We start from the raw sequence: 13,176 nt of genomic DNA, 5'->3' as shown, positions 1-13,176 counted from the left end.
AGCTGCCGCCATCCCATCGTCCTCAGCACTTTTCTTTATTAATTCTAGGAGGAAATTAATAAAAAGGGAAGTAAAATGATTATTTAAGAGGAGCTGGTAGTGGCAGTCTTTAATCGGTAAACTTTACCTCCTTTGTTATTTTGTCCTTGTTTTTCACTTCTAATAGTGAACGGATTCAGGCGGACACATCCGTGGCTGACGCAGATTCACAAGATGAAAGAAAAAAGGTGCTTGTTATGTGGGCTAATGCATCGGCATCATGATTAAGTCATCCTCTGATATTAATCCTGCTGCCATCGAGTGACATTAATTCCTTCTCCCATTAGAAATCCGTCATCATTCGTGTCTTAGGACATAAACAACATATGAATAAGGGTCGAACTCTAATGCACACTGACGACTTTAGAAAACACTTTAACTGTTCATTGGAGTCATCAGCACTTTAAAAAAGTGAATTATGACAGATTTCCCTCCACTGGACACTACTGACTTCATTTATGTGCATGTTTGAACCCGTTAGCTCTCCTCTCAGTGCCTACGGGCAGGCATAGGGGCCTCAAACTGTAAAGGACATGGAATGTGATTTTTATATCACCGAGGTGTCTTAACATTAAATGTCAAATTTAATGCCTCTAAAAGCCAGATAAAAAGAAAAAAAGCCTCTATGGCGGCGTCCGCGGCTACACAGGACGTGACCTGTTACATTTTACCAGCTATGAAGACTGAGAAATGATGGCCGTGGCGCTTGCATGTGTTTGTGTTTGTCAGTTGCTGACATAAACGGCACCTGTCCATGAAAACGCAGGACGTAACCCCACAGTTATATGCAGTTATATGACATTGAAATACGAAAGAATAAAGAACCAATGCAACGTGAACCCGAGGAAAGGGGATTTTGGTCTTACCTGGGCTAGATGAACGAAATAATGGCATCCTGTCACCAGGGGGCGAACTAGTGTTTTGAGATCACCTTAAGGGATCTCTCATTCCACCCTTCCTTATGGACAGTTTGCAACTTGGACCTAAAGGATGTGCGTTAAATAATTCCCTCCTGTGGCGCAGATGACAGGACTGTAAATAATGTCCAGTCCTTCCTGTTTATGAGTCTGATGTTGACCACATTCCCGCAGACAAGTGATGAAATATGTGAAATTGTCAAAACGTCGTCAAGCACCAGACCGGATGAATTTCCCCGGGTATCAGAAAGCCCCTTATGGGCTGCATAATTCTTGTGTGGACAGCTGGTTCTCCAAGTTCTCCGCAGACACCCTCACTTGTCAAAGCGCTCGGAGGCTATTTGTTATTCCGCGTGCGTGAGAGCGACTGACATTTCCTATTGGCAGTTGACGCACATCTAGCGGCGCCCTCTGCCCCCTTCATCTCTGCTGGTTTGCTCAGCTGAAATGGGACAAAGCTCACAGGGGAGCTTGTGGAGATTCATGGGGGAGAACTGGCAGACGAGTGTCCTGCGGTTTTTATTCCCCTCTTTTTCTGACAGATGTGCAGAGGTATTGTAAAACCGCAGCGCCGTGCAGAGACTGGCATATCACCAAATGACATACTTCCATATAGAAATCAGCCACGTGCAGAATAACATTTGGGTTGTAAATCCTTTTCATCCATCCACTACCGGCGATACAGGATGTAGAAATCAAATTTTCGTTACTTTGGAATTGGTTGAATGAGATAAACGGCTCCACAAAATCATGGGCTGTTTCTTACTTCCGTGCACTAAATGTGCTACAAGATGGAATCATGCGGTTCTTAAAGATTGACTCCTCGTCTCTGCCTCACAGCCTGGTAGGTTGTAAATTAACTGCCTTTTCTTTTGGGGAGCCTTGGCCTGACCGGTTTAACAGTAAGGAACTGCCGCTGTGGTAGAAATGTGGTAGGGCCGATGTAGCTCTTCGCCTCAGACGAAGCACAGGTGTAGGATTTAGGCCAAGTGACGGTGATCTTTAAAGGGGGGTAACGGGACAGCACCTGCAGCCATGAATAGGTGATTCCATCACCCTGGATTGACTGGGATGCAGCTGAGTTATCTAAGGGATTGGAGCGGTTCCGCTGCCATGTGTTTGTCTAGTTCGTCTAGACTAGTGATGTAATTTCTTGTGTAGTCCCCCCCCTTCTGTATTCATCTACAGGTATCGTCGCCTTCATAAGCTGTATACTGACCTCCGACCCCGCTGACCCACCAAACCCGACTCTACCAGCAGCTTGTTTTAATTAGCGTAATATAATGTATTTCTATGTTCTACCTACTCTCCAGGTGAATCCACCACGCCCCCTAGTGAGAGAACCAGGAACACAAAACACAAACAAAAGGTACCAACACACAGGCCATGACGGGCAAAAAAACCCACTTCAACATTAAGCTTTTGTAAAATGCATAATCTGAAATTACAATGGTTTTATGGCTCTAATGTATCCACTTCAATTCTGTTCTACAATGCTCAACCTAAAGTGGTCTGTCACCCTCCCAAAGTCAAGAATCAAGACTAAGCTGACCCAGACATTTTACCACGACAGCAAAAGAGCAGCCAACCCTTGTGCTGCCCCACCTGGAGATGACGTCAAAATGGCTCCATATCCTGGAAGCCACAAATAGGCGCCTGGCAGTGTTGTTCATCCACCCTGTGTGTCCAATCCGACAGAGCCAACACCTGTGCACCAACACTACAGCCGCTAACCACGTCCCGTCATGTGCGATGACCCAAAAGAGTAGCAGGTCCCCACCCGCTCCTTCAGGACTACCCCCTTCCTCACATGAGTTAACATGATGCTCCCCAAGAACCCAAACAGGTGAGCCATCTACCAGCAGAGGGGGCAGAGCTCATTCATTGCTTGTGCATTAGCACCTTGGTTCTAAACCCAGAGGCAAGATGTGGTAAAAAGAACTGGAAGTGAAATGATGTGCTAGTAACCGCCCCTTCCTGGTTGAGAGATGTTATCTACTTATATCGAGGGGACAAAGACATTGGACATTGCCAGGGCAGACGGATATACAGTAGCTTCCACGTAACCCAGAAGACAGAGCCTGTTCTTTCTCTGAGGGGGGGGGGGGATGTGATGTATTGTGAGTTTGGGGTTGCCTTTAGGTTACCGTAGCTGAATACCTGTGTGTCTCTGACTGTGTCCAGTATCGCTCAGTGTGTGCACGAGTGAATACAGTCCTGTGCAGCATTGGTCTGCCTCCTCCCACAGTCCAGAGACATGCATGCACGGTGAATTGGTGACTCCCAGTTGATCTTAGGTGTGAGTGTGAAGAGAAGGGTTAAGGTTAAGGTGAGTATTAGTCCTGTGATGAACTGGACACATGTCCAGGTTGTCCCCCACCTTGAGCCAGGATAGGCTCCAGTCCCCCCATTGAGGGAAAAACAGTAGATGTTGAACAGAAAAGATTGACGTGACCAACATTTCATTTTATTTTCCTTACAAATGAAGCACAAACTACTTTTTTTTTTTTTTTTTTACACATATGCATATCATGTATTTTGATTAATCCTGAGTTGGCAAGAAGAAGAGTGTAAAATGAACGCTTCTTAACTCTATTAAAATCAAAATCACTGATAAGTGAATTGAAATGTATCAATTTTACACTACATTCCTGATATTTATTGTCATCTTAAAATAAAGTAATTATAAACCAACAGGTCACCATGTAATTATGTTTGCTTACATATGTGACTCCATGTTTAAATGTGTTAATACAGATGCGTTTATGTTACATTTAAATGTGAAAGGTGTGAAAATGCCATATGAAATGTAAAACTATAGTCGCTTTCTTTTATAATCGGCAATTAAATTTGTTTTGGCAGATTTTCTGAAGCTCCAGGAAACACTCGGCTCCAGTAGAGCCAAAATATATAAAGATCTGGGATATAACTCCAAAACCATTGATGGAGTCAGAGGGCACGCCGCCACTCATCAAACAAAATCTTATTACTGTGACTAAATGATCTGCTGGAACCTGCTGAATGATTCCCAAGTGTCAGGCCTCCACCAGAATAAAGCGCTGTCAGCACATTTTAGGCAATCATATCATTTCTCTGCACTGTGACACTTTTGCACGTCTTAACAAAACCAAGGCAATAAATTCCTTCTCATGGTTAATAATGTCTGTTTATATTCCATCACTCACAGCAGAAAGTGCGAGGAGCTTCATTCCGTGCGTCAGGTATAGCGGCTCTACGGCCAATCCTCAACTGTCTGGAAAATGAGTCCAATTTCTGACCGATTTGCTGAGCTTCAACCACAAACTAATGAGCTCAGGTCTCTTCTTACCGGTGTTTACAGTGTTGCAGGCCAAGAGGTGTCAATAACATGACAGGGAGGCATTTCCCTCAGGAGCCTTAATCAATAGACTGACCGTCTATCCCTCAATCGACACGCTGGAAGGTCAGAGACAACTGTGTGAGTGTAATAAGGGCCCCCATTGTGGTTTATTAGAAAACACAGACACAGGCAGGTTTATAAATGACACCAGGTAGAAGCAAACAGCTGACCAATTACAGGTCTACTAGACAGCTCACATACCCAGGCCAGGATATGCTTTTATTGTGAAAGGTCTTTGCATACTAAGGAAACAGGAAACATCAGAATTATAACTTCATTTGGGCTAATGTGGCATCACTGAGTGCACGTGGGGGAAGAGTGTTATGACGCAATAAAAGAATCCATTTGTGGTTTCACCCCCTTCACTGCCAATGCACCATCACCATCAGAGGTTACCGTGGGCGCCGGTGCTGAGGACGGGAATGTCCAGGGCAGGACCCATTTACAGGCTGTTAATGGAACCAGTGCCCGTGTGTGGGAATGGGAGTTTCTCGAGGGCTGGGAGAGAGACTGGTCCGGAAGACTGAATGGATCAAAGAAGATCTACATTTAATGAAGCCCTGATCCAGAGAGCTCAGGACCTCAGACGGGGCTGAAAGGTCACCTTTCAATACAATGACCCCCAACATTATTGTCCAACTCTTCTCCATCTGTAGAGGACAGAAAATCCCCAAATAAAAGTGATCCAACAGGTACTAGAAAAGGATCAGAATACTGTATTGAACATTATGATATATAGGCAGGTGGCCCAGTTTGTGAGGTTCTTGGTGTGAGGTGAGCTGGGGATTCGTCCAGGGGGGGACCGTCTTCCCTCCTATAGTGGGGTTTGGCTCCCACGGCAGTCAAACAAAAAAAGACCTCAATAGAAAATGGTTTTGTTCAATTGAGGGTAGAATATCCCTTTTTCTTCCAACAAAATAAAAAAAGCTGGAGAGGGAAACTTTACAGAAATTCATTTAATCCCAAGGATTTCTGCGGGTCGGCTGTAGAAGGAAGAGCTCATACAAACACTTCATTGTACATACAGATTTACATTGTGAAGGGAAAGAACGCAGGGTCTGGTCAAGATCAGGAGGAATCCTGCACAACAGCGATTCAGGGTCTGCAGCAGAGCCCCACCCCTGTAAAGTACATTCCATATGGCCCGCAGAGCTAAACATGAACCAATCACCAACTTATTTATGTACCTGTCTATGCAAAAATTCTCCAAATGGTTAATTCCACAAGCAGATTAAATTTGGAATGCAGACTGTAATTCAACAGCTAGGAGAAATTCCTTTTCTTTGATTTTCAGTCATTCATCCATCCTGACCGCACAGAATCCGCCTCCTTTCGGAGGAAACGTTGCGCCACTTCCTGTCACCATCCTGTGGCGTGAGAAGGCCTGCTGGGCTGAATTGCCTGCTGAGTTTGTAAAACCATTCTAATAATAAAATCAAAAACATGAAAATAAAACAAAAGTACATATATAACTCTTTCAAATCCAATTTTATGTTAGATTTCCTCCTCATTCCTCTTCGCTCTCATTTTCATGCTCCATGTCATCTTCCCCATTAGCTTTGGAGTCCGATCGACTTTCTGGGTCATCGTCTTCCTCCTCCATTGCCTCCTCCTCCTCCCAGTTCTAACAAAGAGCAGAAGATGAACATTTGATTTTTTTTCCCCCCCGATCTGGCGGATGGTTGGGGACAGAACTTACGTCAGAATCCTCATGGGGAAGGCCTTCGTCACCGGAGGCCTCGTCTTCATCAGACGACTCTGTTTGCACACAAAAACCAAATTTAAACCACTGAACTAATTCAGAGGTAATAGGACAAATCAGCGACTGTTGCATGGTTGCTTCTGGTTGTTGTTGCTTCAGCTAATGAAGACCACCACCTACTGCTAGAATAATTGGACAACTGTTTGCGCCACGCTAACCAATTAATCCTCTCTCACTTCCTGTCAGACGCATATTACTTTACAACTTAACGCACAGCAACAGCTTCCTGTTCATTGGCTCATTTTATACTTTTTTCCCTTTCTGGATCACCAAAGGATATTGAAAAATTAATCATAACAATTATTTCCTCAACGACATTTCCAGTCAGGATCAGTGTTATATTTAGCACGGGGCTGAAAAATGAAAATGAAGACAGTGGAGCCGTGTTTCATGCAAAAGGGAGGCTCTAAACCCTGCCAGTCAGGTTGCCAAGCAACAGGGGCCCTGTTTGTGTGCAGAGCAAGAGAAACAACATGATGTACAGGCCTTGCCTCTATGATGGAAAGTGATCCCAGGCAGGATTCACGAGGAACCTGAGTGAATTATAAACAAAGAAACTAACGCGATATTTAAAAAAAAGTGCCACTTGTTGCACCTCATCACTCTGTTGGAGATGTGACTTCATTATCCTGATATTCAGACCAAGTTAAAAGAAAATCTGCGCTATTACAGATTAAAGTGGACTCACCCTCTTCGTACACCAGCTTAGCTTCGCGGTCCACAGTCGTTACTGTGGGCTTTCGGTCACTTGCTGCCACCTAGTGGTAGAAAAAGAGTTACACGCGCTCTGCTACAGATTTACTTGGACATAAAAATAACTGCACATGATAAAACCTGTGAAAATGCTCTGTATTCCTGCATTTCTCACAGGAATTGTATATGCTTCCCATCACTATTTTGTCTTTTACTGTTTTATGTTTGAATTAAAGATTTATGAAACTAAAACAATGAGTCCAGCAAATGTAAAAAAGAAAATAAGGAGTCATAACTATTCAAATCAGAATGTACAGCTCAAATCTGAAAGGATAAAATGTAAGGATTATTTAAACCCCCAACCCTGGTAGATTAAATATTTTATACACAAAGCGCTATGAATTTCTCCTTAAAAATGACATAAAATGTCGCTATATGCCATTTCGGATTTCCAGATTTTAAAGATCTAATCTCATTTAGCGTTAATTCTAAATTATGCTTGTAAAATTTGCTGGAAGGTTTTGATGCCAATGGTTGATCATCAGAAAAGAAAAGAACCAAATCCATGGAGCGAAACTGCGAAACAGTAAAACCAACCTGGGACATTAGGAGGTACAGTTTCCCGTGTAGCTTTGTGAGCTTGTGGAACATCTTCACTCGGCTCTCGATGGTGTGATAAAGCAACCCCAGCTGGTTGACCAAGTCTGGAAGCTGTTGAATATACAGACAGTTACCCACCCTTAAAGCTCACAACCTGACCAGAGCAACATCTAGCATAAATAGCTCTATCCAACATTATACCTTCCCACAAAAAAAAAAGACAAAAGGTCGTGGGAAGCAGGAGAGGCAACAGCTCAAAGCATCATGTTTGATTCCGAACATGTTTAAATCATGAACGCTAAACCAGGCTCAAAGGCAGAGCACTCAGGCGGCATTTGAAAGCATAGAGCGAGGGGGGGTGTGTTTGTGTAAAGCACCTTGGTGTGGAACAATTTAAGCAAATGCCCACGCTCACCGTTGCCAGGTATGATGTGTGATGCATGAGCACAGCCTTGAGCCACCGCGTCATTAACACTGCCCTGTGGAAACAGCAGATGTTTAATATCAAGGCTTTTACAAAAACAACCAGCGTTAACATTGTGTGAGGGGAGCGACAAGGAAGCGATCTAACTTACATAAAAGGGTGTCCTTGGAGCCTTTCTGTGATCTAAAATTTAAAAAACAGACACAGGAAATCATTGATCCAAGGTCAGGTACGTAAAATTAAAAGGTTTGAACATCATAGACAGAAACAGGACTCACCTTTTCCAACAAAGGTAACACAGCAGGGAGGGGTAACTGTGCAACCGTCTTCTTTATTATCATGTCTTTGTGAGTCTGGAAAACTTTCTGCAATAGAAGAAACAAAATAATTGATATGGGATGAGTATAAAAGTGTTAATTCTCATGAAAACCTGGGTGGGTTCAACTTGGCTCATTGCACAAGTGTTCTGATTATTCAGACATGCTTTTAAGGAGGGACCAGAAAAGTACTCACATTTAGGATGTGGGCGTCGTTGCTCTCCAGGCCTTGCACGAGCAGCACTGCAAAATGATCCGTCTGTAGAGAGGCTGTTCCTTTAAGAGCTCCCTTTTTGGTGGAGAGCTCAATTTCTCCCAGTCGCTCCGCTATCGTCATCTGCACCTACACAAATTTGAAATCATAAGCAGATTTATCCATGACATCCGTCTCCACGTACATCTATATTCAACAGCTGTGACAGGAGGCTTAGGTTGAAGCTGTGAAAAATGGCCAATTTTAGGGGCTTAAACTAGTACTGAATTAAATAAATACACTGAAAGTGGTGCAGGCAGCGCTTCCTCTAGGAACATTCATATTGTTCAGGTGGAGACATAAAGACCACCGCCATGGGCTGCATTATCCCTAAATGATCACGAAAATGATCCAACCAACCTCTTTGGTGTCTGTGCCTGTTTTCCTTTTCTCTTGCCCCTGTGTGGCTCCCTTGACTGGGGCTTGGTGACCAGGAAGCCCGGGCACCAGAACTTTGCTCTTGGCGTTCACAATTGGCGTCTTCACCTGAAAGGAAGAACCAAAGTTCTCATTAGTCACAATTTGACAAACATGACCATCTCAACCCTTGAGAATATGTCAAAAACACAGCAGGCTTTTTGGCCCGAGCTCCTCGCCGTTACCTTGGATACGGTGGTCGCCATTGAAATAGACAAGCTGGTCTGAACGTCCCTGGTCAAACAGACGCATCTCTCTGCTGTGTCGATCTCCTGCACGGACAGATGAGGAGGAACATTTTAAATATCCATTATTATTGGAACTAAATCAAGATTGATGGAGGAAATCCATGAAATGAGCCCCCGCAGGGCCACACGTATCCAGAAGTTTTAGTTCCACGGTGACAAACATGGATGCCTAGTGCGAGATTTCACATCTGCACTAGCTAAAGGCTTGCTAATAGATATCTGACCCGTCTGCTCTACGAGACCGTTGAAACGGTCTCTGAACGTTAAAAAAAACAAGGTTGCAGCTCCCGAGCAAAACTGAAAGTTTAAACAAATACGGCTACGAATATAACACACCCCAGGACATACGTGAGGGCAAGGGTGTCACACGCGTCGTTCATGTGTGTTTGCGGCTCTGCGCTTACTCACCACTTTCTCCATGACGGGCTGCAAGTGGTTTCCATAGGCCAACATCAGCGTCTGCATGTCTGTTCGCAGGGCAGCCGCCAGCAGGGGGATTGGCATCGGTGTGTCTTTGGTGTCAGACATCTGCACCGTGCACAAGGGTTGTAATGGTTTCTTACAGGGACTGTGGAGAGAAAAGTTGAAACGGGACAACTGAAGCCAGACATTCAGTGAAATAACTTTTAAAAGTTGAGCGTATTGCTGCTCAGGAAGTGTGTGTGTGTGTGTCAGTGTAGAATTATGAATGGAAGGTGCTTAAAAGTGACCTCACCCATTTAGAAAGTGCTCAAACAAATGCAGCTGCCCATCCTTGCACACCACTGCCAGCTTCATCACCTGCAAGGAACCACAATGGTCGTCAACGGATGAGATAACGGAACTGTCTGTCTAAACCACCCAAAGGAGCCAAAATCAGACGGATATGCAGGGTTAATGCAATTTAATATGTTGCTCCTGAAAAAACCTCACAAACTGTCCCCCCATTTGTAATAGTTTTCAAATTCCATCTCATAATATTGGAGATTTTATACACATTATGCATCTTTGTGAGGCAAATTAAGATGACACTCTGAACTTTATGGTATGAGCTGCTGTTGCATTAGTGATCTTGTATTCTGTGCGTTGACGAAAATAAATAAAGCCGTTGCAGCTCCTTCTGTTGATAATCTGTGTCTCATTCTTACTGAAAGTAAATAATTAAGTGTTTTCTAACCCCGCCCAAGAGTTACAAACTCTTCTGAAAGGGTGTTCCGTCACTCTCACCTCCTCCCTGCTCTTAGACGCGATGAGGTCGATGTGTTGCGGCTCGTCGCTCAGCGCAAATGACACCACTGAATTCTTGTCCTTTCCATCCTCTCGCACTTGCCTGTGTGGGGGGGAGCAAGTCTGTAAAAAGGGGTGTCGCCGATGACTAAATGAGGGGCGACGGTCGCGCCAGCACTCACCAAACACTAAGCAGTCGATCGTGTGCCGCCCCGGACAGAAAATAGAGACCGTTGCTGTCGGGAGGTCGTGTGGTGGCGAAGCACAGGGTCGTCACAGCCGTAGAGTGACCTGTGAATTTCTGCAGTGGGGGTGACATTGGGGCGCAAACACGCGTCAGACAACAGCGTCCTGTCAAGCAGGATTTCTTCGTATCAGGTTACAGCGTCTCAGATGTGCAGGCTCACCCTATAGACCTCCTTGGTGTCTAAATCCCACATCTTGATTGTCTGACCAGCCGACAGCAGCAGTTTTCCATCGGGGCTGACGCAGAGGCTGGTTACGGCCCCGCGGTCTGCCTTCCATTTACTGTGGAGAAAACGGACGACACATCAGGGGGGATGATCTCACATTTACTTAACCTGCCTTGTCCCAGCACATACAACCACACAAGGTCTTTATGCTTACTGCAAGGGTTAAAACCAAAACATTCTAGCATGTGACAAAGCCCTTGAATTCCTTTCAAAATTCAATAAACCACACTCTTGTTTGTGATGTGTCTCTTCCAGATCTGCTGGTCACAATACAGCAAATACAAAGCACATAAAACCTTCAGCATCCTGAAAACAATCCACGGAACATTGAAGTGATTACTAAAAGGGTTGGGAAACCTACATTTCACATAAATGTTCCTCAAAAATGTCTACCAAGGTTTCACAAAAGACTTGATGTCATAATTGCTCCCAAACTTTCTGTAAATAAATATTTGCTCAGGTTTGTTCTATATCTCTAATAAAAGGATAAAAAAGAATTAAGCATCCATGTGACACCTTACTGTGTTATAAAAAGGTCAAGCATGGAGATACCTCCAAGTTGCAGCAGGTAGTGCTTCAAATTTTGACAGAAGCTAAATAAACGCTTGTTTGAACAGGTAAATCTGATGAGCTGATGGTAATCGATTCATCCCACCGGACTCTGCTGCAAACTATGACTTTATAAAAAGCTACCTGATGTTTCTCAGCAGTCAGGATTTCACGTCTCATTCCACATCTTCAGACACAACTGCATTAAGGAGAAATCCGTATCACACACACCTTTTTGTCTTGCCTGTCTGCAGGTCCCATTCTACTATGTTTGTATCATCTGAGCCGCTGTACAATAAACTGTCCTCGGGGTGCCACTGGACACAATTTACCCCTCCGCTGTGGCCTCCATCCTGGCAGAGAGAAAACAATATTGCAAATCAGATTGGAATGCTTCTGTAGCAGCGGTATTATTGACCTCCCCCCGGCCCTTTCCCCCAGTTCTGTCCACCCCAACATACACAAGTTACAGCTCAAAGTTTCCATTTGATTTTGAAGAATGAGGTGACATTTCAAAGTTAGAAACACAAGACTTGTGCAGCTCCCAGTTCCTGTGTGTGGAGGCTCAAACTCACCAGCGTACAGTGCAGCGCTCCCTTCGTGGTACTGTAGATGAGCACCGTGCCAGCTGCTGTGCCCATCGCCAACAGGTCTGCACTCTCCTCCACCTGTGCCGCCTCGGATTTCCTCTTCTTCCTCTGAGGCCTCTCCTAAGACACACACATTTCGGATGTGACTAAAAACTATACAGACCAGACATATTTGCATGGGCTGCATCTAAATTAACGTTTAAATCTCAGTCAATTGCAATACTATGGTTTTTAATAATGCACCACAACTTAAAATGGCGGCACAATTTTCACAGCTACTATTTGAATTATATATTATTGTCTGACTGCTCACCAGCTTCACTTTAAGAAGAAAATCACCAATAATATACACTTAATTGATCCAAACAAATTAAACAAAGTATCTATGTGACTCGGTGTGTACAGCGATGTCGAATTATATTATATGTCATAATCGGGCCTGGATTTTTACTTAAATTGAAAAAAATGAAGAAACTTCTTGCATTTACCCTTTCACAAGTGTCATGGTGGCACACGCGTCTGACGCGGTGGCAGGCTAGTGCTAACTTAAATAACGACTTTATTTGCAATCCTTGCCATGGCATAATGCTATTTTAACATTCCTGCCATTTCGGCGAAAATAAATACTGCTCGTGTGTCTATTGGAACAGCAATACGGTTGTAAAGCATTACCCATCATTTCTTGACTACCATGTGGGACACACATGTGCGTTCTGCATCTGTAGCTAGAAGCTACCGCGGCTAACCCTACCTCGCAACTATGTTAAGAAGAAAATGCCAGCAATAACACATTAGCAAACGCATCTTTGGGGAATTCCTCCACTAAACAGGGATGCGTTGTTTTATTTAAGACGTCTTTTTCTACAATGAGCTACAACAGCCAGCTCCCTAAGGCCTTACTAGCCTCTGCAGCTAATTGTACTCCAGAACAGCCCAACATACCTTGAGCGTCCGGCATGGTCCCCAGGATATGCAGATGCAAGTGGCACTTAAATGAGCTGAAGGCACGTATTCTTGGTGAAGTGTTTTACTGTCTGTATTCCATATGCGAAGTTTGCCGTCTTGGGCACACAAAGCTAAGTACTGCTGTGTTTTGGGTGAAAAAACGCAAGGTAGCTGGACCGAAGCGCTGCCACCATCGGCCGCCATTTCTGAAACGCTGCTTGAGTCTGCGTGCGTGGTTTACACAAACCACGTGTTGCCCCCTGAGGACATGCGCACTAGCGTCCCAGCGCCGCGCGTCACATTCGAGGACACACCCACTTGAATGACAAACATATAACACTTTTCCGCCTGAAAGGAATTTTTG

The 13,176-nt window shown here is 44.3% G+C and overlaps 1 protein-coding gene and 1 long non-coding RNA gene across 2 annotated transcripts; one reads left to right on the top strand and one right to left on the bottom strand.

The window, feature by feature from the left end:
* Positions 1-2,273: 2,273 nt before the first annotated feature.
* LOC115248237 (uncharacterized) lies at positions 2,274-4,291 on the top strand. The gene is made up of 3 exons (XR_003887183.1): positions 2,274-2,325; positions 2,465-2,802; positions 3,819-4,291. It is a non-coding gene; the product is annotated as an uncharacterized lncRNA (long non-coding RNA).
* Positions 4,292-5,265: 974 nt separating this feature from the next.
* Positions 5,266-13,058, bottom strand: wdr43 (WD repeat domain 43). Its single transcript, XM_011614371.2, has 18 exons — positions 12,810-13,058; positions 11,853-11,987; positions 11,509-11,630; positions 10,663-10,783; positions 10,438-10,556; positions 10,256-10,358; positions 9,765-9,829; positions 9,458-9,617; positions 8,987-9,073; positions 8,745-8,870; positions 8,328-8,474; positions 8,093-8,179; positions 7,966-7,997; positions 7,806-7,869; positions 7,388-7,501; positions 6,786-6,855; positions 6,035-6,093; positions 5,266-5,959 (listed from the first exon to the last, which is right to left on the bottom strand). Exons 1-18 carry the CDS (start codon positions 13,014-13,016, stop codon positions 5,843-5,845), a joined length of 1,935 nt encoding a protein of 644 aa, XP_011612673.2. The 5' UTR covers positions 13,017-13,058; the 3' UTR covers positions 5,266-5,842.
* Between the last annotated feature and the right edge of the window lie 118 nt (positions 13,059-13,176).

Source organism: Takifugu rubripes, chromosome 2 (assembly GCF_901000725.2).
Source record: "Takifugu rubripes chromosome 2, fTakRub1.2, whole genome shotgun sequence".
Taxonomy (NCBI): Eukaryota; Metazoa; Chordata; class Actinopteri; order Tetraodontiformes; family Tetraodontidae; genus Takifugu; species Takifugu rubripes.
Note: the sequence above shows the minus strand (reverse complement) of the source record. Positions and strands in the feature narration are given on the sequence as shown.